The 25,937-nt window shown below is 30.6% G+C and overlaps 4 protein-coding genes across 8 annotated transcripts; 3 read left to right on the top strand and 1 right to left on the bottom strand.

Moving 5' to 3' along the window:
• The first annotated feature begins 9,892 nt into the window (after positions 1-9,892).
• Positions 9,893-14,019, top strand: LOC115722533 (CBL-interacting serine/threonine-protein kinase 8). 3 transcript variants are annotated; one of them, XM_030651767.2, is made up of 14 exons: positions 9,893-10,486; positions 10,948-11,010; positions 11,128-11,199; positions 11,306-11,413; positions 11,506-11,580; positions 11,662-11,715; positions 11,831-11,956; positions 12,069-12,158; positions 12,283-12,408; positions 12,674-12,793; positions 12,916-13,032; positions 13,264-13,320; positions 13,419-13,493; positions 13,578-14,019. In XM_030651767.2, the coding sequence occupies exons 1-14, from the start codon at positions 10,328-10,330 to the stop codon at positions 13,677-13,679; spliced, it is 1,344 nt and encodes a 447-aa protein (XP_030507627.1). In that variant the 5' UTR covers positions 9,893-10,327; the 3' UTR covers positions 13,680-14,019. The 3 variants fall into 3 exon arrangements, with proteins under 3 accessions (XP_030507627.1, XP_060960394.1, XP_060960395.1); XM_061104411.1 differs by having other exon boundaries at positions 9,897-10,486; positions 13,419-14,019; XM_061104412.1 differs by lacking the exons at positions 13,264-13,320; positions 13,419-13,493; positions 13,578-14,019 and having other exon boundaries at positions 9,897-10,486; positions 12,895-13,032.
• Positions 14,020-15,113: 1,094 nt separating this feature from the next.
• Positions 15,114-17,657, top strand: LOC115723265 (malate dehydrogenase, chloroplastic). Of its 2 annotated transcripts, none has more exons than XM_030652705.2 (2): positions 15,114-15,294; positions 16,089-17,657. In XM_030652705.2, the coding sequence occupies exon 2, from the start codon at positions 16,097-16,099 to the stop codon at positions 17,351-17,353; it is 1,257 nt and encodes a 418-aa protein (XP_030508565.1). In that variant the 5' UTR covers positions 15,114-15,294; positions 16,089-16,096; the 3' UTR covers positions 17,354-17,657. The 2 variants fall into 2 exon arrangements, with proteins under 2 accessions (XP_030508565.1, XP_060960396.1); XM_061104413.1 differs by having other exon boundaries at positions 15,180-15,294; positions 16,066-17,657.
• A 244-nt stretch (positions 17,658-17,901) lies between these two features.
• LOC115723263 (putative pentatricopeptide repeat-containing protein At5g52630) lies at positions 17,902-20,524 on the bottom strand. 2 transcript variants are annotated; one of them, XM_030652703.2, is made up of 2 exons: positions 20,273-20,524; positions 17,902-20,165 (listed from the first exon to the last, which is right to left on the bottom strand). In XM_030652703.2, the coding sequence occupies exons 1-2, from the start codon at positions 20,405-20,407 to the stop codon at positions 18,012-18,014; spliced, it is 2,289 nt and encodes a 762-aa protein (XP_030508563.2). In that variant the 5' UTR covers positions 20,408-20,524; the 3' UTR covers positions 17,902-18,011. The 2 variants fall into 2 exon arrangements, with proteins under 2 accessions (XP_030508563.2, XP_030508564.2); XM_030652704.2 differs by having other exon boundaries at positions 17,902-20,160; positions 20,273-20,516.
• A 2,225-nt stretch (positions 20,525-22,749) lies between these two features.
• Positions 22,750-25,591, top strand: LOC115724212 (probable aquaporin SIP2-1). Its single transcript, XM_030653694.2, has 3 exons — positions 22,750-23,198; positions 24,846-25,106; positions 25,195-25,591. The coding sequence occupies exons 1-3, from the start codon at positions 22,914-22,916 to the stop codon at positions 25,360-25,362; spliced, it is 714 nt and encodes a 237-aa protein (XP_030509554.1). The 5' UTR covers positions 22,750-22,913; the 3' UTR covers positions 25,363-25,591.
• The last annotated feature ends 346 nt before the right edge of the window (positions 25,592-25,937 follow it).

Below are 25,937 nucleotides of genomic sequence, written 5' to 3'. Positions count from 1 at the left end.
TTTGTCATTTAACAAAATAAAGGTCAAATCTGTAACTTTTACAATCTAAAATAATATTACCCTATAATAATATACAGCAAAATGTATTGGTTATTTATTTTTAAATGGTTATTAAGAGTGCTTCTATTTTTTTTTTAATATTTGGTGAAATTGCAACTTAATTTTTTTTTTTATATTATAATATGTACATTGTGTAATTATTGAATGTATCCAACAATTTTTAAATTTTTTTAAATAATTTAAAGGTTTTGAAAATAGAATCAAATATTTAATTGTAGGGTAAATACCATTTTGGACCCTCTGTTTTACAAAAGTTACCAATTGGACCCTGTGTTTTGTTAAATGACAAAATGGACCCTGTATTTTCTAAAATAGTACAAATAGGACCCTGAATTGATTTTTTGTCAAAATAAAGTTTAAATATAATTCGATCTAAAAGTGATATGACAAAACTGTTTACATTTTTTGTATCTGTTCGTATTAAGCATTGTCTTTAAGTTGGTTGTATTAAAAAAAAGTTGTTAAAAAATTAAGCTCAGGGTCTTATTTTTACTATTTTAGAAAATACATGGTCCATTTTGTCATTTAACAAAACACAGGGTCCAATCTGTAACTTTTGCAAAACACAGGGTCCAAAATGGTATTTACCCTTAATTGTACAAATAGTATTTCTTTTATTATTTAAATTCAGTTTTTAGAATCATAAATTAATTATTTATAATTTTAAAAAGACTAGTGGATGCCAAATATAACTAAGTACAATGCAAATTGTTTATATAAAATAAATTAGGTCGGCAATAGTAACACTCATACTAAAGTTATATTGTTCCCTAGCTATTTAATGGTATTTAGCATGTACAAAAATTATAATTTATTTTTTTTCTTATATGATAGTGTTTAATACCGCAGAGCATTTACATTAACTTCTTTAAAATAGAGAGCTTTTTAAAAATTTAAACAACTGCACTAAAAATATGCTCTAAACTCTTTCATTTTAAATTTTCTTTAAAATTATTCATGCTCTACATTTATAGAATACTATTCATTGCTACAAACATATTTTATTAATTGTTTTGAGTTTTAATAATTATTTTTTATGAAGATATATGTGTATATATACTAATAATATTATACATTTGAAATAAATAAAATATATTAAAATTTTAAAAAGTAAACTTTTGGTTATTATTTTAGAGAAGTTGATGTATGATTTAATATAAAGTATGCTGTAAAATAAATAAAATAAAATTTTGATAATGTAGATAGAGTAGAGAAGTTGTTAGTAGGGGTACACATTGGGTGGATTTTCCAGATTTTTTTGGGTCCAGATTTTGGAATCTTGGGACCGAATCCACCTGTATAGAGATCGAGTTTTTGGTCCGGCGGTGGGTCGGGTTCGTGTTGGGACAGGTTCGGGTGGGTTTCCGGTTGGGCTAGGCTTCAATTTTTACTTTTTAAATATCACATTTTTAACAAAAAAACTACAAAACAATACAATTATACAATATATTATTATCATACACATACACAAACACAATACACACTTATACACAATAATACAATATATTATCATCAATTTTTATTTTACACTAATACATTAATTATACACAATCTACACTACAACAAATTACTACTTTTAGTGTGACAATTTTTTATTTACAATATAATTTTTTTGTGACAAAATGTAACTTTTAGTCACAACAAAATATTACTTGTGATTAAAATATAGTATTTAGTTACAAGTTGTCACTAATTTAGTTTTAGTCACAACAAGTATTGTGACTAAAAATACGTTTAGTCACAACAAATTATAATTTTTGTGACTAATACCTTTAGTCACGGACCTATTAGTCACAACATAAGAATAATAATTTATAATTAGTTACAATTTTTTCACTTTATTTAGTCACAAGTTTTGTTGTAACTAAAAGTAAATTTTTTTGTAATGCTAATTTTTTTTACTTTTTTCAAAAAAATACTTATATATATTATATATACATTTTACATAAACTAACACATTAACAATTTAACACACTCACAAATTTATAATTAAAAATTAAAAAGACATTTATAATATAATTATAATTTATATACATAAAAAAATAAAAAATATATATATAAAAAATGCTAATTGGGTTTCAGATTGGTTTCGAATTTTGGATTTTCAAACATATTAAACCTGAACCCGACCCGGTACAAAACTGAATTACACCTGAACTCGGTCTACTAAAATTGAAACCACTTTTTTTTTTTCAAGTTTTGAGCTTGGCGGGTTTGTTGGGTGAATGGATTTTTAGGTGTAAATGTGCACCCCTAGCTTTGGGAGTTCTCTTACCCATTTTAAATTTTTTATTTTTTATTTTTTGAATAATTTGTGCATATGGTTAGGGTTCAAAAATCTATTTAATTTGTAAACAATATATATGGATAAAAAAAACTTATCAAAATTATTTAAAAATTTCCTAAAACTAGTATAAGTTAAAATCGTTTATGCTAAAATTCTCGTGTGTTTTATCAACTCTAGTATAGTAGAGTTGCTTGTGTTTATTAAGCATTTATTTTAATTAGAACTAATTAATGAATTCAGATGGAAGGATAGATATATCTATTTAGGGTATTAATTAATAAATAAATAGTTTGAGATCTCGATAAATAAAGAACCAATTAATTAATTAATGGGATTAGTGTTATAATTATATATATATATATATTTATATATATTTGTATTTTGAGGTAAGCAGTTAAAAGTTATTGAAGAAAAAAGAATGAATAGCTTGTTAGATGGATCTCATAATACTAAAAAAAACTTTTTGTTCCTTACGTTACTATAAAAATGCATGCACATGCACATGGACTAGTAGCACATATAATAATGTATTGAGATGATCAAATATATTCAAACAAGAGTACTCCATCTCTATAAATACATTGGTAATAAGCTAAAATTTATATCCACAAACAATTATAATCTTATTCTTATATTACAATCATATATTCATTCTAAACTATATACATATCATCATTATATTGCAATAATGGCACCAAATAATTCCAAGTCTATTGGGGTTTTGCTTTTTGTGGTGTTTATGATTGCTACCACATCATCAGTGGCCAATGCTACTGGTACCATACTCATAGATGGAGTGACCAAGACGATAACTGAACTTCACGTTGTTGGATCCATAGCTGGTACCCAAGGATTGCCAACCGACGCAATCTCTGGAGTGTCGGTGGTCCTCTTGAACACCGTCACCAATCAAGTTCTAGCCACTGCAGTGACTAATGAAGAGGGACTATTTAAAATCATTTACATTCCCACTGATATTATTACATTTTTGCCTTTGAACTACGTAGTTTCTACCGTTCAAAGTGCAGGCTTGCCAGTTGGTGGAGTCTTCAAGGCACCTCTTGGACAACTCAGTATTCTCACAAATCTCATTAACCTTCTTTTCGGTATTGCTCAATATTCTACACAAGCTTTCAGTTTTGTCCAATTTTAATCAATCAAATCCAATCCAATTCAATAAAAATTATGCATTTGTCTATGCATAGTACTATAATAAAATGTAATGTGATGTAATGTAGAGCTGCTTTAACGGCCTACTATATCTCAAGTACTATTACTACTTGTTATAATAATTATTATTAGCACTTTATCAAGTTTAATAATATTAATTAATGTTTGCCTTTTATTATTATCTCCATCTTTATGATTATGAAATTAATCATATATGTGTTGTCACGTTGTCGATATTTTTTAGAGCATTAATTTAAATTATTATATAACGATTAATATTAATGCAAAAATCATAATGTCAATTTTTATTTATTCATTGAAAATTGTTCATGATAACTAGCCAATTTGTATAAAGAACATAATACTCAATAAGTAGTAAATTAAATAATTGTGGCATAAATTTTAATAACAGTTCAAGCTTTCTAGAACCAAACTCTTTATTCTACCATTGTCATATTGGAAAAGGATTCCTTCAAAGAAGTTCAAGGGAAATTTTGAACCCCTTTAAAATTGTTTGTCTTCTTTATTGTTTTTTGTTTTCAATTTTTTTTCTCTGCATTTTAGTTTTCTCATTTATGAATTATGAATTGTTTTATTTTGGTTACAAATTGAGGTTGTTATGATTACACTATATATTTATATAATAATTTTTGGTTGAACCTCTTACAAATAGAGAGCCTTATTGGTATTTAGCATGTGTAAAAATAATGGATGATTCAATTTTTTTATATGATAGTGTGAGAAATTTACAATTAGTACACTACTACAATATGGACTTTTAGAGGCTATTATTTTAACCCATTTTATAAAAAAGAAAGTTAAAGGGTGTTAAATTACTTGCCTGGTTTGAAATTGAAATTTAGAGGCAGTTTTTTGGTAAAAACTGTAGGTATAAAATTTAATTATAGCTATGTTCGGTTGGAGGATGGATAATTTTGAGGGTTTTTTATTAACCCTATGGCGTCGGTTATTAGGTATTAACCGACGCCATAGGAGCACTCTTTACACGACATGCACCTGCTGGTTATTCCCTAGCTAATAACAGAAGCCATAGGGTTATATAAAAAGACCCACAACTTCGTCTTCCTCATTTCATCAACTTCTTCAACAAGTAGAACCTAGAAAACCCATTAGAAACCCTCGCCAACCACTGTGGAAAACCCTCCATTCTCCCTTATTTCTTCATCATTTCACCCCATTTTTTTTAAAAAACTTTCTATTTTCAATATCTAATCCTATACACTAAAAAAATTTTATTTTTTCACCCATTTTTTACTGTACCCGACCCTATTAAAATAAAAGGTAGTGGTATATAACTCCGGCCACCAATTATAGCGGAGAAAACGTTGAATCTCAACGTCCATTAAGGTATAAATATAATTTTTATTCATTTTATTAATGTACACTGCTATATTTCATTTTTGTAAATTTTTTTGGGAATTTTTCTATTTTATTAATATTATGATGTGTGTGTGCTATAGGTGGCTGGATTTTTATCGCAATTTATCGCTGAATTGCATTTATAAGGTAAATATTTATTAACTTGATATATAATATTATATATGTATATATTTTGGATTTTAATATTGAATATGTGTTTATATATATTGTGTGTATATATTATTTGTGTAAATTGTGTAATTGTATTGTATATATATTTGTTATGAATGAGGTAGTAGGGATTTAATTAGTTTAGAAATAAAGTTTTTAAAATTATGTTAGTGTGATATATTTATAATTGATTATATATGTATATGTATATATTATTTTTTTAAAAAAATTAATCTATAGAATTTAGTAACTAGTAACTTGTTACATTTTTTTAATAACTAGTAAGTAATTAAATAATTAAAATTCTAATTTTATTGTATTGCATTATATTGTAGGTTGTGAGCTAATTTTTTAGGTTCGACATATTTCGGTATTGATCGGATTTTAACTTGCTATATGTATATACATTCACTAACTTTTTGTTATTATAATTAATTATCAATGCATGCTTAGTGGAGTTTAAATATCTTAGTATTCATCTGTAGTGAAGTAGGTTCTGCGAATACATGTACTGTGGTCGGATGGGTGGATAAATTTTGTATTGTTTATGTTATTTTGTTTGTTCTATATTGTTATATTTGTTTTGTTTGTTACTTTAGGCATTTTTAAAATTTTTGAGAACGTCCATTTACAGACATTATGCTGCCAAAATTTCAGTAGAATTAGAATAAATTTTACTAAAAAAATATAAATATTGAAGGAAAAATACATAACACAAATAACTTGTTAATTACTCGCTAGTTGTAAGAAATTAGGTGACACAACATATTTATATAACTTTTCAATTATAAATGACAAACCAAACAAATGAATGGATTCACTTTATGAAAAGTCATTCCAATTCTACCAACATTTCAATCAACTAAACACTACCCTAGTTAGTTAATTACAACTTATACAATTGAATATCATGAACCAAACTAAAACAAGAATTTTAGTAATATATAAATTAATATGAATTAAACGTGAGAAATTTAATTAGCTACATTGTGTAAGTAGTAACTAGTTATAATTAGTTATTAAATATTGATTTTTTTTTTGTTAGGATATTTGTATGGATAAATCATGGATGTGTGAGGAGAGAGACACACTGCAATTTTATGTAGGGTTCGATGCATTTTTAGAGTTTGTATTAATAAATTTTAAAAATCTCGAACATATTCATTGTCCGTGTGTAGATTGTTGTAATGGATCTAAAGGAAATATTACAATGATTAAGGACCATGTGTATTTACGAGATTTTAATAGAAGTTATACTACTTGGTATGGGCATGGCGAACATTTAGCTGATGATCCATATTAATTAGAAAAGCGGGGGGTAGATGATACGGAGGGCAATGATTTCGATGATCATCCATTAGACTTGCTTAATGAAGCACATGAGGAATTTCTTAATGATCATGAAAAATTCGATAATTTTCTAAGTGATGCAAATAAATTCCTGTTCGATGGTTGTAAAAAACTAAGATTACCAACAATGGTAAAGTTTTACAACATCAAAGCAGAAAATAGAGTGAGCGATAAATATTTTACTCAATTTTTAGCTGCTTTTAAAGATATCTTACCATTTGACAACTGCTTCCCGAAATCTACATATGAAGTGAAAAAAACTTTAAATTCCATAGGATTGAAGTGTGAAAAAAATCGTGCATGTCTGAACGATTGCATTTTATATCGTAAGGAATTAATATGCAGGCATGGATTATTGCACGACTTATGGTTTATCCCGCCATAAAGTAAACAAGAGTAAGTAGAATAGGAAACTTATCCCCCAATAAAAGTGATGTGGTACATGCCTTTGATTCCGCGACTGAAACGATTATATCATAGTGCAGAATATTCTAAAAATTTAATTTGGCATGAGACAAAGAGAATTAAAGATGGAAAACTCAGACATCCTGCAGATTCTCAAGCTTGAAAAAAAGTAAATTACATAAATCTTGAATTCAAATCTAAACCAAGACATATTCGTCTCAATCTGTCTGCGGATGGAGTAAATCCATATAAATATCTAAGTAGTCATCATAGTTCATGGTCTGTCTTCCTTGTTATGAAAGTAACCAATAATTATTATTAACTCGTTAGTGCTATAAGATGTTGAAATGTTAACTTGACGATTTTTCGATAACCAATTACTTAACTGATAAATTTAACAATTGATAGGAAATTTACGATAATATCTATATTTTTTTTTTGTTTGCTTGGAGATAATGCCAAAATTTATAAATTTCTTTTGTGAAAGTACGGAAACAACTAAAAATAGTTACTACCCTAGATTTCTTATTTATTCAAAAATATATATAAAACCTACCACAATTTTTTAAGAAATTTTGTATAATTTTCGAAACAAAAAATAAAAAATACGGTGTTTCGAAGCTAAAATGGTCTAAATGGTTGGAACATCTCGAGGCCCATGACCCAGCCCATTGAAAAGTGGGCTCCGGCCCATTTCCTTGTATGTTTGAACAACTATACTTGGGAGGAAGGGAATAAAGAGGAAATTACACTCTATACCTTTTTTATATTGCTCTCTTTTATTTTTACCCTCTTTTTTAAAGTCTATCATTTTTACCTCTTTTTTTAAATATTGTATCAATTTCGCCCTTGTCACTTTAAGATACTCTCTATGTGACTCTCTTATGTCAGGATATTTTGGGTACAATACATATAAAAAGAGGTATGTTTCAATTAAATATAAAATTAGGGGTAAATTTAATCAATTGATTAATAAAAGTGGTATTTTTCAAATTACCCCGGAAATAAAACGTTTCATAATATACAAATCTAGTCTAGCTAGCTCATTAACAACACTTAGCACACTCTTCAGTCTTTCTTTGCTTAAAATAGTGTATTTACTTTATAATTACTAGCTTCAATATTAAATATACTTAATACTCATTTACAAGCATTAAAATCCCCAACTGCCTACAAATAAATAAGGTTGAGGTCTCACTTTACATGAAAAAAAAAACATTGTTGAATTTGCAAACTTAAAAGTCAATTGAACCACCTAAAATCCTTAATCTTTCACAATTTAGTAGTTGACAAAAACATAAGTTAATAGCATCATATGTTACCAAATGAGTAAATTTTCTAAAACAAAATAAAAAGCTCACTTCAATGAGGAAAAAAATATAAAAAGGATATTATTTTGATTAGAAGTAAAGAATTTTTTTAAAATTTTTATCCAATTTTGGTTTGTAATATTAATTAAAAACATTATGTTTGATCCATATATTTCATGTATTGCCAAATGGTAATACCACATCATAAGTACATGCATTTTAAATAAAAAAATAAAAATTTAATTAAATAATCGTATAAATTTAATATTTTTTATATTATTCAGAATATTTATAATTATTGATAAGTATGATATGCTACTTGTTCATTTGGGATATAAATTTAGTGTTCTTCACATTATTTTGATATTTTATATTTAGCAGTTTATGAATCATTTAATTTTTTTTTTTGAGTTTTAATAAAAAAATAACAATATTACAAAAATATATACTTTCAGCTGGCCAAATAAACATATATACAGTCCAAATAAAAAAAATTACACAAATATCACTTACACACACCTTCAACCTAGGATCCATGCTTCCTGGGCAACCATCGCGCAACCATTCGCAACTACGCAGCAACCCAATGCAACCGAAATAAAAATTCAACCAGAAAGAGAACCACTATTATTTCCAGCAACTTCACCTGAGAAGACGACCAAAATCAATCAAAACAAGGGCTGTTTCGAATTCATAAAAAAAAAAGTATAGAAAAATTACTAAGAAACTAAAATTCAACAAGAAATTCAGTTTAGTTTGTATAAAACTAATGTCCTGACTTCAATTTTTAGATCCATGAAAGACAGATCTCAAAAAGTTGAACTGGAGTTCCCAAACAATCCAACTCAAGTATAATCCAAAAAAATTACATCGATACTATAGTAAAATGTTTATCTTAGTGTATTTTTTGTTGTTTTCCAAATTTCTAATGGTGAATTTGTTCATATTAAATCATAAAGAAATGTAGATAAAGTTATGTACGTGGAAATATTGTTTTGATTTTTAATGTTTCACAACAGTTGCATAAATATTTTGCTAACAGTTATTTCGTTTGATTGAAACCTGCATCTGATGTAACCTTCGGCCAACTACCTAGCAACCACCTAGAAACTTTCATCTGATTGAAACCTTCGTCTGATGCAACCTTCGGCCAACCACCCTGCAACTATCGCCTGATTGAAACCTTCGTCTGATGCAACCTTCAGCCAACCACCTAGCAACCACCCTGCAACTATCGCCTGATTGATACCTTCGTCTGATGCAACTACCGCGCAACCACGCAGCAACCACCCTGCAACCATCGTTTGATTGTGTAAGTGATGATAGTGTAAATGGTATTTTGGTAATTAAAGTCACATAAAATGTATATATATTGTCTTTACCTTATGGAAGTATTTTTGTAAATAAAATTTATATTTTCTATGCAATAATTCCAAGATATTATTAGAACTTTTATCTTATTTAATGTAAACTGTTTAATTAACATATTTTTATATCTGCATGTAATAGGATGAAATAGGATATATCTCATTTACTTATTAATTATTAATAGAAATTTTATTTAAAAAAAGTATTTTTATTTAATTTATTTTTTTTTTATGGGATTTTGAGATTTTTTATTTTTTTTTTACAACGTAAAGATATTTTTTTTAAGGATAAGTATGCACTCAAAAAAATTTAATAGTAAATAATTCCAAAATAGAAAGTGAAAAGAAAAAGAGTACAAAATGATTGTCTTCATAAAATAGAAAATTGAATAAAGAAATCATTTTTACATGTTTTCCGGCTAATAATTAAAAACATTCCTCAGTTACAAAAGGGGAAAAAAAGGTGATTTAGCTCAAAATCTTCATTTCTCACCTAACCCAATTATCAAAGTTTCAATCTTTTTTCAACCCCACAACTCAAATTTCTTCTTTTCCCATTAACCCAATTTCAATTTTCAAACCCCAATTGGGGGAACATGTTCCTTTTTCCATTCCTTTTCTCTTCGCAGTAGAAAATTCAGAATACCCTTTTGAGTTTTACAACTGGGTTTGGTGTAAATTTCCAAGCTTGATCAACAAGTTCCTTTGTACTTTGTTGTATTTAATTGTTTTTTAAAAATAAAGTTTGAGTCTTTGGTATAGTATCAGTCATGGTGTGATTTTGTTGATAAGAGATATTAGTTGCAGAGAGAGAAAAAGAGAGAGAGATGGTGGTGAGAAAAGTAGGTAAGTATGAGATTGGGAGGACGATCGGTGAAGGGACTTTTGCTAAGGTTAAGTTTGCTCAGAATACTGAGACTGGTGAGAGTGTGGCCATGAAAGTTTTGGATCGAAATACCATCATCAAACACAAGATGGTTGACCAGGTTTTCAACTCTTTTCCCCAATTAATCTCTTAGTACTAATAATATTGTCATGGTTTTTCTTTTCTCAACTTTTCTGTGATTAGGGGTTATTGTTGTTTGCTCTCTGATTCATATACTTAAATTTGATTATGAGATGTTACTGTTGTTTGCTCAGAGTGGAAAATCATGTTTTAATTGGTCAAGATTTTGTATACCAGTAAGAATTTCTTGCCTAGAATGGAAAGAGGTACCTTTGACAATATATTTGGGGACTTTTGAGATAGCCATAGTGCTAAATTTAGTCTAATTGTCAGCAAAGCACAGCATTATTAGTCTAATTGTCTTCCTGATAATGAATTTAATTGTATTGCTAACAACATTGTAAACATAGAATAGATTTTGTAATAGATTCTAAAAGAAGCATGACCAAGGATGAGTAAGTTGTTCTTCTGTTGTAATGCTACATTGTTCTTGTTATGCAGATTAAGAGAGAGATATCGGTAATGAAGCTCGTTAGGCATCCTCATGTTGTGCGTTTATTCGAGGCATGGAATTCGTTATACATTTCTTTACTCTTTTAAGAACTCTATAGTGTTTATCCTAATATTCCATGATGTCGAAATTTTTCCATAACAAGCATTGGTTGGTCCTCATTTATTCAGGTTTTAGCAAGTCGAACTAAGATTTATATAATCTTGGAGTATGTTACAGGTGGTGAACTGTTTGATAAAATAGTAAGTAGTTTAATTTCAATTTCAGCTGTTGCACCAGGTTAGCAGCAGTTCGATTATACTCGAAAAATCTGTGATATGTTAAAATTTAAAGTCCTGGATTATGTAGGCTCAACAAGGACGTCTTAGTGAAGCTGATTCTCGAAGATACTTTCAACAACTTATCGATGGTGTCGATTATTGCCATAGTAAGGGGGTATATCACAGGGACCTAAAGGTGATTGTCGCTTGGCATCTGAAATGTTATTGTTGGTTTTTATTTCTCTTTCCATAGATTGAATTCTTACTGTCTTTAACTTTTCCCTACAGCCTGAAAATCTTCTACTTGATTCTCAAGGAAATTTGAAGATTTCAGATTTCGGTTTGAGTGCTTTGCCTGAACAAGTAAGATTCTTTGAAGACGAATTGTTTTTGAAGATGATGATATGAATCTTAATTTTTCTTCTTTGTATGTTTTGTCTACAGGGAGTTAGTCTCCTTCGGACAACCTGCGGTACTCCAAATTATGTAGCACCTGAAGTATACATTAAAGGCGCTTGCTTTCTCATCTAAATTTGACTTACTGAAAGTGAAAGATATTCTGTTCACTTTTTCTGCTCTCATTGTGTCAATCTTTCGGTTTGATACTCTACAGGTACTCGGTCACAAGGGTTATGATGGTGCTGTAGCAGATGTTTGGTCATGTGGAGTTATCCTTTATGTTCTTATGGCGGGATACCTTCCATTTGACGAGCTTGATCTCACCACTCTTTACAGTAAGGCATGAATTTATTCATGCAACAACTTTACGATTATCATGCTTAGTTTTCTTCTAGATTGTGTATTAGAATAATTGCAAGTGAAAGATGTAATTTTTTAAACCATTTATGCAGATTGAGAGGGCCGAGTTTTCTTGCCCAACATGGTTTCCGGTTGGAGCCAAATCCTTGATATATAGAATTTTAGACCCGAATCCTGTTACTGTAAGCACAGTTATTTAAAAAAGCATTTAGCTTGCCTTTATTTACTCAATTTTTGGAAAGTATATGCTAATTGATGTTACCTTGTTCAATTCGATTGTCATTGATGTCTCCAATATGCGTGCAGCGTATCACAATTCAACAGATCAGAGATGACGAGTGGTTTAAGAAGAATTATGTCTCTGTTAGACTTTTTGAATATGAAGATGTAAACCTGGATGATGTGAATGCCTTTTTCGATGATCCTCCTGAGGTCGGTGACATCCATCTTGTTTTAATTCAACTACCAGCATTTATTATCCTTGTCTGCACCTAATTTTTCCAAGTTCCATCTTTATAAATCATCTCATAATCCATCATATCCTGAATATCCAATTTCACTAATTTAATTTCGGTAGTTTTATCCAATTTCATACTTGCTTCTTCATGATGTGTTGTATCTGTGAAGTTTTAATGAACTGATATTTCGGGTCTCTCTCCCTTTCATTTAATAAGTTTGTTATGTATGGAAAATGTAGGAAGAAAGGGAAACCGAGCCACGTCGAAATGAAGAAATGGGTCCTTTGATTCTCAATGCATTCGACTTAATAATTTTATCTCAAGGATTAAACCTTGCAACACTGTTTGATCGTGGCCAGGTAGGATTTTGTGTCAGATTCATTATATTTGTTGCCTGCTCCATATAATGGATTTATCGAACCTGCAGCTCAAAATGTTTGTCCTTTTTAATTTGTTTCAGTTTTATGTTTCTCAATTCTAGGAATCTATGAAATATCAAACACGCTTTGTTTCGCAAAAGCCCGCAAAGGTTGTTTTATCGAGCATGGAAGTTGTTGCACAATCAATGGGTTTTAAGACTCACATTCGAAATTATAAGGTAAGGCCTTTCTATATTCCACTTCTCGGTTTCGATTTCATCAATCTATATTCATCAGTTCTATATGGCACTAAGTGCACTTGCATGGATTATAGGATTGTCTTTAGTTACCAATGAAAATTGCATAGAACTAGAAAAGGGCTACCACACCATTCACCAATATCTGATTCAATACCTTTGGAATGATTTTTTGTTTCGGTCTTGTTCTTAAAAAAAATTGATCATTTGCAGATGAGAGTGGAAGGCTCAACAACAGATAAGAATACTCAGTTCTCGGTTATAATGGAAGTAAGTTAAAGATTGAAATTTAGTTTACACTACAGGCACCATCATCTCTAATTTGATTATACTGATATTCTTTTTTCTTTTCTTTTATTTTTCAAAAGATATTTGAAGTTGCTCCAACATTTTTTATGGTGGACATTCAAAAAGCAGCCGGAGATGCTAGCGAGTACCTCAAGGTCGGTGTTTTTCTCGTTATCATTTTTTATTTCAATATTTGGATGGTAAATAAGATGATTGGATTCAATAATGCTGTGGTGCAGTTTTACAAGAGTTTTTGTGGCAATCTGGACGATATCATCTGGAAACCACCTAATGAATCGAGCAAATCAAGGTTCTCTAAGAGCAGGAGTAAAAGGAGATGATGGTTTTAAACTAACTCGGAAAATTGTGTGTTTTAAGAGCTTGAGTTGAATTGAATGATGGTATGGCTGTCAAAGTAAAAAAGGTTGTTACTTGTTTGTTGGTTCCAAACTCATCCTAAGAAGAGAGTGTATTAGTTTTTTGTGTTAGTTTGATTGTAAAGTGGTGTTTTTCTTTATAAAGGTTGAATTTTTATAGCAGTTGAAACTTGAAACTTGTTGAAAGAGGGACCTAGTTTTAGCACAATGCATTAAGATTGACATAAACAACAACAATATATAATTTTTGTATGGTGTTCGAATTCGTACTATGTTTTGCTTATGTCGACTTGTATTTTTTAAATTCAGTCTTAAAGTCGTACTTTATTTGTTTTGCAATTACTAATTATATTTATATAATTTTTGAATAATATTTAATATCATGTTTATTTATAAATATTTAAAATTTTATATTACACACTATAAATAAATTACTGTATATATTTTCATATTTCAATAGTTTTAATTTTAGGATTATAATAATTAATATTATATTTAAATTTATTTATAATTAATTAATAAATTTATATATTATTATTATTAATAATATTCATATTCATTTCACTAAAATAGAAACAATTATAAATTTAATAAAAGAGTGGGAAGGTTGGTGGGTGGGGTGGGCTAATTAGAGCCGTGAGATGAAGAGAAAAATGAAGGGCTGGGATTGAATGAGGAATATGGAGACAAGATTCGGTAGATTCTGTTCTTTGTTTTCACATTTGCTTTGCGGCTGTGTCTTACACCCTTTTACCAATTACCCTATCTTATGTTATGTTTGGTATAAACAAATTCAAATGTAAGATAACATATTACACAACATAAAATTTATTTTTATATAACAAAAAAGAAATAACTAAAATTAGCACAATTAAGCTTAAAATATTATTTTTTACTATTTTAAAATATACATAATTTATTTTATTATTTAACAAAATATAAATATATATATTTTTTTTTAATATACACGGAGAGAAATTCGAATTCAAGATTTTTTATTTATGAGAAATATTATAAAACTACTAAATTATGTCTATAATATCTAAAACGATATTAATGTGTAATTTTTTTATTAATGTTATAATTAAATAGTAATTTACAGTTTAATACTTAAGATTAACTCTCAGTTTAAATAAATATTTAAGTTTAATTTTTTTTATGGTAATAATACTTAAATTATAACTTTATAATTTTTATAAGTATCTGCACTCCCTGATTAATCCAAGTCATTAATTTTTTTTATTTATAAGTTATTTTAAATATATCAATAAAAAAATAACGTCTGAAAATATTTTATTAAGTTTTAAAAATATAACTTAAGTATTATTACTGTAAAAAATTAGACTTAAATATTTATTTAATATTTAAGTTACAAATTAGTCAAAATTAAAATTATAACTATTTATTGTACCAAACAAAGCATAGTGATTATAAGTGCAATGGCGGATTTTCCCACAAAAACTACTTAACCACCAAACACACCTTAACATATCAAACCCTCATCTCTCTCTCAACTCACTCTCTCTCTCCAATCTCCAGATTCACGTTGTTGTCTCATCTCAGTACATCTTCATTCAAGGTTCGTTTCTTCTTCCATTTCTTATGATTTTCATTTTTGTTTGAGTAACTGTTCATTCATTGTTTATGGTTTTGGATCTGGTTGATGTTCCTGTATTTCGAAAAAAAGAGAAATAATATATACACAGAGATGGGAATCGAGTAAAGGATTCAAAATTGCTAGCTTTTCTTAAATGGATTATGATATATTTATTTACAGGGACCGATTAAATTTCGGTACTTTAGTCTCTTCTCTTCGTCCCAAGAAGCCATTTTTAGTTGATGTTTCGATATTTTGGTGGTTTCATAATGACACCCATTTTTTTTAATTATTATTATTATTATTGTAATTAATCTTCAAATTCTTTATGCCTAAAAGCTCTTAATTGTAATTCTAATCCTGGTTGTGTCCACGCTCTAAATGTCCCGATTGGATTGCAGCATGATTTATTAAAAAATATAGCTTTGAATTTGTAATTTTTCAATGCAGTATACTGTTAGATTTGAATGGTGGTATAAGTAAAACTGATTTTTTTTGAATGAAATGTAGTGAGTTTGTGTGTTTTTGTAATATGAAAATGGTGATTTTAAAATGAATTGACATATGTACAATTGAGCGTTTGAGTTTTTGCTTTTTGATTTATATATGCAAACCTCAGTTCTTAGCTTAGTGATTGTAATAAAAAGATTGCTTTTTATGAGTATTCTAGATGCATACATATTTGTACTCTATAATTTAGGGATGTTCAAGATTATATGTGTAAGATAAACCACATTTTATTTGTTGTAATAGAAGAATGCCTGTATGTATCACAGTGTCTAAGATGGCAGCAACATCAGCAGCAGCTACCTTGTCATTTGGGGCAACTGCTTCCCATGGCTCAAGAATGAGCTCACTTTCGAATTCGAAGTCTTGTGCTTTGAAGGTCAACGCGCATAACTCGCTTCAGAGTTTTACTGGTCTCAAGGCAGCTGGATCGGTGAGATTTGAATCAGAATCATCATCTTTCCTAGGAAGGGAAAGCAGTGCAGCTCTTCAAAGCTCTTTTGCTCTAAAACCTCGAAAGGCATTCCCAAATTCGTCAAATTCTTATAATCTCTTGCAGCCTCAAGCTTCTTACAAAGTAGCTGTTCTTGGAGCTGCTGGAGGGATCGGTCAGCCATTGTCCCTTCTTATTAAGATGTCTCCATTGGTTTCTTCCCTACACCTTTATGATATAGCAAATGTTAAAGGAGTTGCTGCTGATCTTAGTCACTGCAACACACCCTCTGAAGTTATTGATTTCACTGGACATGGTGAGTTAGCCAATTGTTTGAAAGGCGTAAATGTTGTTGTCATTCCTGCTGGAGTTCCGAGAAAGCCTGGAATGACTCGTGATGACCTATTCAACATCAATGCCGGTATAGTAAAGACACTAATCGAGGCTGTTGCTGACAACTGCCCTGATGCCTTTATCCACATTATCAGTAATCCAGTCAACTCAACCGTCCCGATTGCTGCAGAAATCCTTAAACAGAAGGGTGTTTACGATCCCAAAAAGCTTTTTGGTGTCTCTACACTCGATGTTGTGAGAGCCAATACATTTGTTGCTCAGAAAAAGAACCTGAAACTGATTGATGTTGATGTCCCGGTTGTGGGGGGACATGCTGGTATAACTATTCTGCCGCTGTTATCAAAGACTAAACCATCAGTAAGTTTCACTGATGAAGAAATTCAAGAGCTAACCGCTAGAATTCAAAACGCGGGAACAGAAGTTGTAGAGGCTAAAGCAGGTGCAGGGTCTGCAACTTTGTCGATGGCATATGCAGCAGCTAGATTTGTCGAGTCATCTCTTCGTGCACTTGATGGAGACGGTGATGTCTATGAATGTGCCTATGTGCAGTCTGATCTGACCGAGCTTCCATTCTTTGCATCACGAATTAAGCTTGGAAGAGATGGTGTTGAAGCTTTAATACCATCAGACCTTCAAGGGTTGACGGAGTACGAACAAAAGGCTTTGGAAGCTCTTAAGCCAGAGTTGAAGGCCAGCATTGAAAAGGGCTTTGGATTTGCTCAGAAACAAGCGGTTGCTGCTGCATAGATTTGATTTCCAGTATTTCGAAACCAACACATCTTTTGAAGAAAGAGAGAGAGAACAGTTTAAATAATAATTGTGCGCGGATTAAACATTAATTTCGTCAGTTCTTTTGTTTCAACTATGTAGAATTACAAGTTTTTGTTCCCTAATTCTTCTATTTCAAAGAATTTCTTCTTTGGAAGAGTTATCTCAGAGAACTTTGGTCAGATATTGACTAGTAGAGGTATTGTATGTTTGGTGGAAAATATGTCATAATTGGCTTTTTGGAATAACATTTCTGGTGCTGTGCTGCATAATGTTATTTATACCTGGAAAGATCCAAATTCTGGTTGCTAGATTGCAATGCTTGAAAGTAGAAATTGAATGCACTCTTATTGATTACTGTCATTTCATTTGGAATTTTACTTGCCAAAACAGAGAAATTCCCTATGTTATCAATTATCAAAGGTTTATATAAGTAAGATTTACTTGTGTTATTAACATGACATCTTTTGTGTATTATTTATTTCATAATCCATCTCTTCACAGGTTACTTGTGTGAGTTTTCAATATGTAAGAACACTAAAAATCAGAGCTTTTTTTTTTTTTTTTTTTTTTTTGATTATTTACCAGCCAAAAGAGCAAGTATACAAAGAATCATAACAAAGGTTATCACAGAAGACTACCAAAAATCACCACATGAACATTTCCCATTGACAATTTTGTGAAGGCTTCTGCTATCTCTTATGGTTATTTCTCTACCTGTATGTACTGAAACAGTCTTAATAAAATTATGACAATCTCTGCACATTATGAAGTTCTTGATCACTCTTATCGGTGCGGAACTCGGTGTGTTCAATAACCCAAATGCAAGTGCTAACTTCTCACTATGATAAGTGGTAGAAGAGGATGATGATGATTCCTCTACTTCTTCCTCATCTGTTACCTCCAAATCTTTCAGTGATTCATATCCCAAACTCTTAGCTTGGTCAGTCAAATTCACCAAAAATTTGTGGAAATCTTCACTATGATGATCAGACTTGTCATCAGCTTTAAATGAATAAACTTTGTCCTTAATACTTATCCAGCTCCAATCCTTTACTTTTTCAATTCTCTCTTCTTTCATCATTTTCTTCACCTTGGAAACATCTTTCCATCTTTTCTCGGCGCAGTACATGTTCAACAACAAGCCATAAGTCTCGGTGTGTTTCGGATTAAGCTTCAGTAACTGTTCAGCAGCATAAAATCCCAGTTCCATATTTCCATGACTTCTGCACCCTGCAACCAAAGTTGACCATATAAACTCACTGGGTTCGAAATCCATCTTCTTGATGAAATCAAAAGCTTCATCTAATCTTCCCAATCTCACAAACATGCCAACAATGCAGGCGTAATGATCCATCACTGGCTTAATTTTGTATTGCTTTTTCATCATCTCAAAGTAACCAAGAGCTTCTTCAACCATTCCTGCATGACTACAAGCTGATAAAACACCGACAAAAGTGATCTGGTTCGGTCTAACTCCCGCGAGTATCATATCCTCGAACAGCTGCAACGCTTGCTGAGTCCTACCGTGATGTGCCAAACTTGTAATCATTGAAGTCCATGATATCAATGTTCTTATAGACATCTCAACAAAAGCTTTACTTGCTTTCTCAATGCTTCCACATTTATTATACATGCTAATGAGTGCAGTTCCAACAACTACATCCGAAAGAAATCCAGATTTAATGGTCTGAGCATGAACTTGTTCCCCTTGTTCTAAGGCCACCAAACTTCCACACACAGTTAAGACACTCGAGAAGGTGAACAGATCAGGTTTCATCCCCGAGCGGTTCAATTTTGAGAAAAGGTTTAGTGCCTGGTTTCCACTTTCATATGCTGAAAGATTACAACCTTCATGTTCCATCATTTGGGCATGGCCAGAAATCATTAAGTTCCAAGTAACCAAACTGTTGACATTCATCCCATCGAAAAGCCTTTCGGCCTCTTGAATCCTACCAGTTTTTAAGTACAAATACATGATCGAATTCTTAACTCGCAAATTCAATTCAAATCCAAGCTTGATGCTCAAAGAATGAACCTGGCTTCCTATACCAAAAGACAACATAACACAACAAAGGCTCAAAACAGTAGTAAGAGTAAACTCATTAGGCTGAATATCCTCAGAAAGCATCTGAATGAAATATCCCAAACCACCTGCAGCATCACCATTATCACTAAAAGCAGATATAATGGCAGTCCATGAAATCACATTCTTTTCTCTAATATTCTCAAACACTTTAACAGCAGAACTCAAATGCCCAGATTTTGCATATAAACTACAAAGTGAGTTACCAATACTAGTGTCAAAATCAATATGGTACTTGATCATATAACCATGGAGTTGCTCACACATATTGATCCACTGCAATGAAGAACAAGCATTTATAACAATCCCAAGAGTATAATTAGTGGGATAAGAGCCCTCTTCCAACATATCTCTAAAAACTTTAATAGCAAGCTCTGGCTCTGAATTGTTAACATAACCAGTCATAAGTGTTGTCCAAGCCACAACATTTCTTACAGGCAAATTATCAAACAGTTTACGAGCATTTCCCAAGTTCCCACATTTAACATAAACATTAACTAAAAAAGTTGAAACAAACACATCTTTATGAATTATCCCCCTTTTTATGATCTGGGCATGAACCATTTCAGCATCTGAAGTTGAATTCTTCTCAATACATTCTCTCAAAAGATCAACATAGTAAGATGACTCAGTAGAAGCATCTTCTCTAATGGCAGAAAGTGCTTCACGAAAGTCACTAGAAATGGAATCTGATGACACCCTTTTCTGCCCAGAAGATAAAACAAAACAAAAATCAATCAAGATCAGTTTTTTACATTCATGAAAGAACTGATTATGATGAATTCAAAGTTTAGTTTAGTTAAAGTTGTTACCTTTGGGTTTTGGGTGGGTGGAAAAAGTGATGAGGAGTGTGTTCTGAGGTCAGAGGAATGGAGCTTGGGATTATTGGGAGTGTTGCCGCCATTGATTGGTGTAGTAGCAGCAACCGAAGAAGGCAGAGAAGCCATGAAACGACGTTGGGGGAGTGTCGTTTTAAGTCATTCTCTGCAGAGAATCATTGGCCTAACTTAGCAGCTTTATCCAATATCCACTTCCTCTTCTTCTAAGTTCTTCCTAGTTCATTCTATCTATCTATCTTTAGAATGACACGTGTCATTATTTATTGAATTATTTTAAGAGAAATGTTAAGAAATATCATTCTTCTGGCACCCTCTTCGGTGTTATACCGCTATTAGTGTAATTAAGTATCGATTCTTATATAACTTATTAAGAAAATAATTTTTAAAAAATATCGCTAATCAATTGTAAGGTGACACCTATAAAAAGTACTAAGCACCACTAGTGCCAAATAACAATGCTCTTATTTTATTATTATTTGATAATATTAAAAAGAATCACGGTTGTGTAGCACATTCTTAAGTGTCATATCGCTATTGATGCAATTAAGTATCGAGTTTCATAGCTTTTAGGAAATATCATTAATCAATCGTAGGGCCCCACCTCTAGAAGGGCTAGGCACCACTGATGTCCAATAACAATGCTCTAATAAAATAGAGAAATGTTGAAAGACACCACGGGTGCCTAGCACTTTCTCAGTGTCATATCGATATTGGTATAATTAAGTATCAAGTCCCATATAACTTAAGAAAATAACTTTTAAGAAATATCGCTAATCAACCGTAAAGTGCAACATATAAAAGGTGTTGGTCACCACTGGTGCTTAATAGAAATGCTCAATAAAATAAAGGGAATTAGCAGCAAATTTTTTTTATGGTTTAATTTTATACACTTAATTTTTTTATTTGCTTTGTGGCAATACACCCTTAAGTTTATTTTTTGTTTAAAATTTTGAGATGATAATTAAATTTTATTATTAAATGTCAATAGAAATTGCCACTGTGAATACCTATGTACACATAATAATAAAAATATTACGAATACACAAGTATATACATTGACAATTCAATTAATATTTAACAGTAAAATTTAATTAGTGTCTCAATTTTAAAAATAAAATATTACCACAAAAAAATCAAGAAATTAAAAGTAAGAAATTAAAACATAAAGAATTTTGCTCTCAATTACCTTAAAATAAACTGAAAAAGTAAGTCAGCATATTTACCAAAGACACATTGATAAGTAAGGTGAGCAAGTGAATGGACCAAAAAATTTACTATTTTGTTAAAATGCACAAAAGAATAATAATAAAAATCTTACTCAAACATGCTACATCTTCTAAAACTATCCCAAAAATGGACTATACTAATTCAACATGTAAAATTCTTTTAAAAAAATTTAAATAATTTACAGCATTAAAAATAAAATTCAAACAATTATTTACTGTACGTGTAAAAAATAATAGTTATAGGTGTAATAAAATATTTAAACCTTAATTTTAGTGTTATAAACTATTTGAAATTTTAAAAGAAATTATAAATGACCCTATTTAATTATAAAAGCCAATAATATAAAGAAATAAAAATAAAACTAACAAATTTTTACTAAATGCTAAATCAGATAAAAAATTTACTAAAACATCTATTTAAATAATATACTATAATTATCCCTAATTTTGAGATTTAGTGAATCATATGCAAATAATTCATTGAATATAATTTTTTAATTTAATATTTTACTTAATTTTGTAAAATGTCACATGCATGTGGCTTGTTGTACTTTATTATCTATAGCTTAAAATATCTAAGGTGAAACAAACAAATATACATAAAAGAATCTTACAATAAGACATACACTTTACTGTCCAAAAAACAAATAATATAATAATAACAAAAACATTATTATATTGATTTTTTTTTTTCAATTTTGAACAAACATTAGTTATTTAATAATTGGCCTATTGGGTGTCCACATAAACATATAATATTACTATTTATAACAACCCTATTTAGGTTTTTTTTTTTTTTATTTATGCATGATTGTGCTTTTTAAATTTTTCAGCAATTAGTTCATTTTGTTACATATTTACCAAATAAAATGATCACATATAATTTAAATTATTAGTCAACGTCAATTAATTTAAAAAATAATTTAATTTTTTTTAAAAATCATTAATTAATTTTTTGCTTAAGAATTTCTAAAAAATACACATTTTTTTCTCTTAATTTTAAATTAGACATAGTGTTAATCATTTTACAATATTGTAAATAATTAAGAAACTATTTTTTTATAGGTTAAAAAATTCAAAAAAACAATATAATACTTAAGTGATAATGAACAAAAATCCTAAATAACCTTAAAATAATAATAATAATAATATAATAATAATATTAAAAAAAACAAACATAACAGAAATTTCCTATTACTTATTCTCCTCTTTCCTCTCCTTTATGCTTTCCTTTCTTAACCAAATATATAAATCAATGTCTTCTTCTTCTTCTTCCTCTTCCTCAGCCAACCCAAATGGACTCAGTCTCCACGCCTCAATCAATCTCACCATAACCATTCCAATTCCCATTCCCAAAAGGGTCCTCAGAATCAAACTCTGTATCCCCAATGGCTTCATTTGCTTTGCTCTTGTCAGATTTCTTGGTCTCATTCATGTGGGTCTGGTCAGGGGTTCTCATTAAGATCTTTGTTTACACTTTTTTGGATTTAGGACATGAACCCATTGGAGAGGTCATCAAATGTTCTCTTTCCATTATCAATATGTTCTTTTTTGCTTATTTGGCTAAGCTCACCAATGGTGGGGCTTATAATCCTCTTACTGTATTGTCTTCTGCAATTTCTGGAGATTTTGGTCGTTTTCTCTTCACTGTTGGGGCTAGAATCCCTACTCAGGTATTTTCAGTTATGGGTTTTGTTTGATTTATGGTTTTTGAAATGAGATTTGGGAATTAATTGTTTGGGTTTCATTGATTACTCAAAGTTTCAATCTTTTTTGTTTCCAATATTTAAAGTTGATTGCTTTATTATGTGGAATATGATTATCTGAAATTTATGTTTAATTATGGAAGTAATTTGGTCTAAAGATTACTTATTTATTGTGGTTTCCATTAAGCTTTTATCCACTTTTTGTAGAGCTGTATTAGAATTTTTAATCTCATTTGCTAATTTTAGTTGCTAACATTTGATTACCCCATTTTTGTGGATATATTTGCTACAACAGATTGAAAGTTAGTACATTTAATGCATATTTATAGATGAGTTAGGGATTTAGATGGATTTATTATCTACAAGATATGGATTACTCATAACAAAACTAATAATTTGTTTTGAATTGGCAATCTTGTTTTATAACTCTTCATTAGTGATTATGCTTAGGCAAGTTCTTTTCATAACATGGGCAAGCCTGTAAGGTCATCTTATGCTTAATCATCACTAGGAACTAGATGAAAGAAAGTCATAGGATCATTTGATGAGTCTAAGATACATATGCCCTATTGGTTTCAACGTGTAAGCCATGCCAAAGGTATGGCTGTGGATCTGTGCTAGGATCCCGCATTGACCAAGTATGAGATTGGTTAGTAGTATATAACTACTTGGGCACTCCCTCCTCTCTTAGTCTAACTTTTGGGAATGAATTCTACCCCTAGTGTTTATGTCAAATGGCATCAGAGCGGAAGGGGTGACCTGTGGATTAGGCCCAAAGTTAGTCACTGTAGAGTCAGGGCCAGGGCCGACCCTGACATTTAATGGACCTAAGAAATGGCTTTGGGTAATGTGGTGGGTTTATGCATTATTCAGCCTATTTTACAATATTCATAATTACCATTTTTTTTTCTTTCTACATATTCATATATCTTTATAATAATTTTGGGCCCTGAGTTTGGGTGGGTCCTAGGCACGGACCTAGCCTGCTTGAGCCTAGGATAGGGCCTGCGTAGAGTAGGTCACTATGGATGTCCCCTCCTTTAGGGGTGTATTGTTAGGATCCTACAGTAACTAAATATAAGATTGGTTAGTAGTATATAACTACTTGGGCACTCCTCCGTCTTTTAGGCTAGCTTTTGGGAGTAAGTTCTATCCATGTGGTTGTATCAATATGCCAAATATTCAAATCTATTTCGATGGTCATAGTAGGACAAAATTTCATTTGTGCTCTCTTTGGAAAGATAGATGAGGGGCTGGATTGTTAACCATAGGACCAAAATGAACACATATAAGCTTGTGTTTATAAGGAAGTGACTGGCTGTTTGCTAGAGATCTTTTGTTTTTGTTTTGTTTATGTACTTTTCCCCAAAATGCAACTTATAATTGTTTTAAAAGAAAATCATGGACACTGAATTATAGTTGGAGTTGATATTTTGATGCATATATGTTTGAATTTCTTATCCATTCTCTGAAACTTAACAGAGTTGCTAATAATATGTTTGAGTTCTATTCTTTGTTTATGTTGTTAGTTCCTAACAAGCACCAATGATTGAGTGGTTCCATACTTTTCATGAATGTCTTTCCATTTATATTTTTGTTCCTTTTCCCATGCAGATTCTTGGATCCATTACTGGGGTGAGGTTCATAATTGCAACATTTCCCGAAATAGGTCTTGGGCCACGTTTGAACGTTGATATCCATCGAGGCGCATTAACAGAAGGCCTTCTCACTTTTGCAATAGTAACTATCTCTCTAGGACTTGCAAGAAAAATCCCAGGTAGTTTCTTCATGAAGACATGGATCTCAAGTGTCTCCAAGTTAGCTCTTCATATACTCGGCTCTGATCTGACCGGCGGTTGCATGAATCCAGCTTCTGTAAGTACCTAACACTCTTCTTATCTTTGTTGCTTAGAAACATATTTATTGATAGATATATTGAATGAGTTTGCTTGACTTTACATAGGTACTCGGTTGGGCTTATGCTCGCGGTGATCATATTACCAAGGAACATATTCTTGTCTACTGGCTTGCCCCAATAGAGGCGACTCTACTCGCAGTATGGACATTCAAGTTAGTGTTTCCACAAAAAGAAGAGAAAGTTGTTAGTAGCAGCAAGACTAAATCAGAATGAACAAATTAAGATTCTCCCACTTAGACTTAGAAGATAGATTTGGTCATCTATCTCCTCACTTTCAATTCAAATGTATATAAGCTTGTTGTACTTTCCTACTTGCAACTTATTTGTTATTTTTGCATCTTGTACAAATCTCAATCTATGTGTGTGCAATTGGTTTTAAGGCCATGAATTTGTGCCTTTTGTATTTTATGGTAAATTTTCTTAGTAAATTGTTTTTTTTTTTGTTAATCTTGCATATCATACAATGGTTTTTGTCATATTGTCACATTTATTTAATGGCATATGACAATATGACAAACATACACTTTGTTTTGTATGGGAGAATTTGTTAAGGATAGATTGGTAAATCTCTTCATCAATTTGATAGGAAGAAAATGACATGACAGAATAAAATAGTTTTGTAATGTGGATTAATTTGGGTTTGGAATTAAAAAATAAAAAATTAGAGCGAGTTGGGGGATCTTTGTGTATAACGTCTCGCTTCAAGTTTCTATTGGGTCTTCCCTCACAAATTGATTGTTTTTATATATGGGTGTGTTATTCTGGTTGCTTTCTGGAATGATGACAGG

This window comes from Cannabis sativa, chromosome 9 (genome assembly GCF_029168945.1).
Source record: "Cannabis sativa cultivar Pink pepper isolate KNU-18-1 chromosome 9, ASM2916894v1, whole genome shotgun sequence".
Taxonomy (NCBI): domain Eukaryota; kingdom Viridiplantae; phylum Streptophyta; class Magnoliopsida; order Rosales; family Cannabaceae; genus Cannabis; species Cannabis sativa.
The sequence above is the reverse complement of the archived record's forward strand: the minus strand, read 5'-3'. Positions and strand labels throughout refer to the sequence as shown.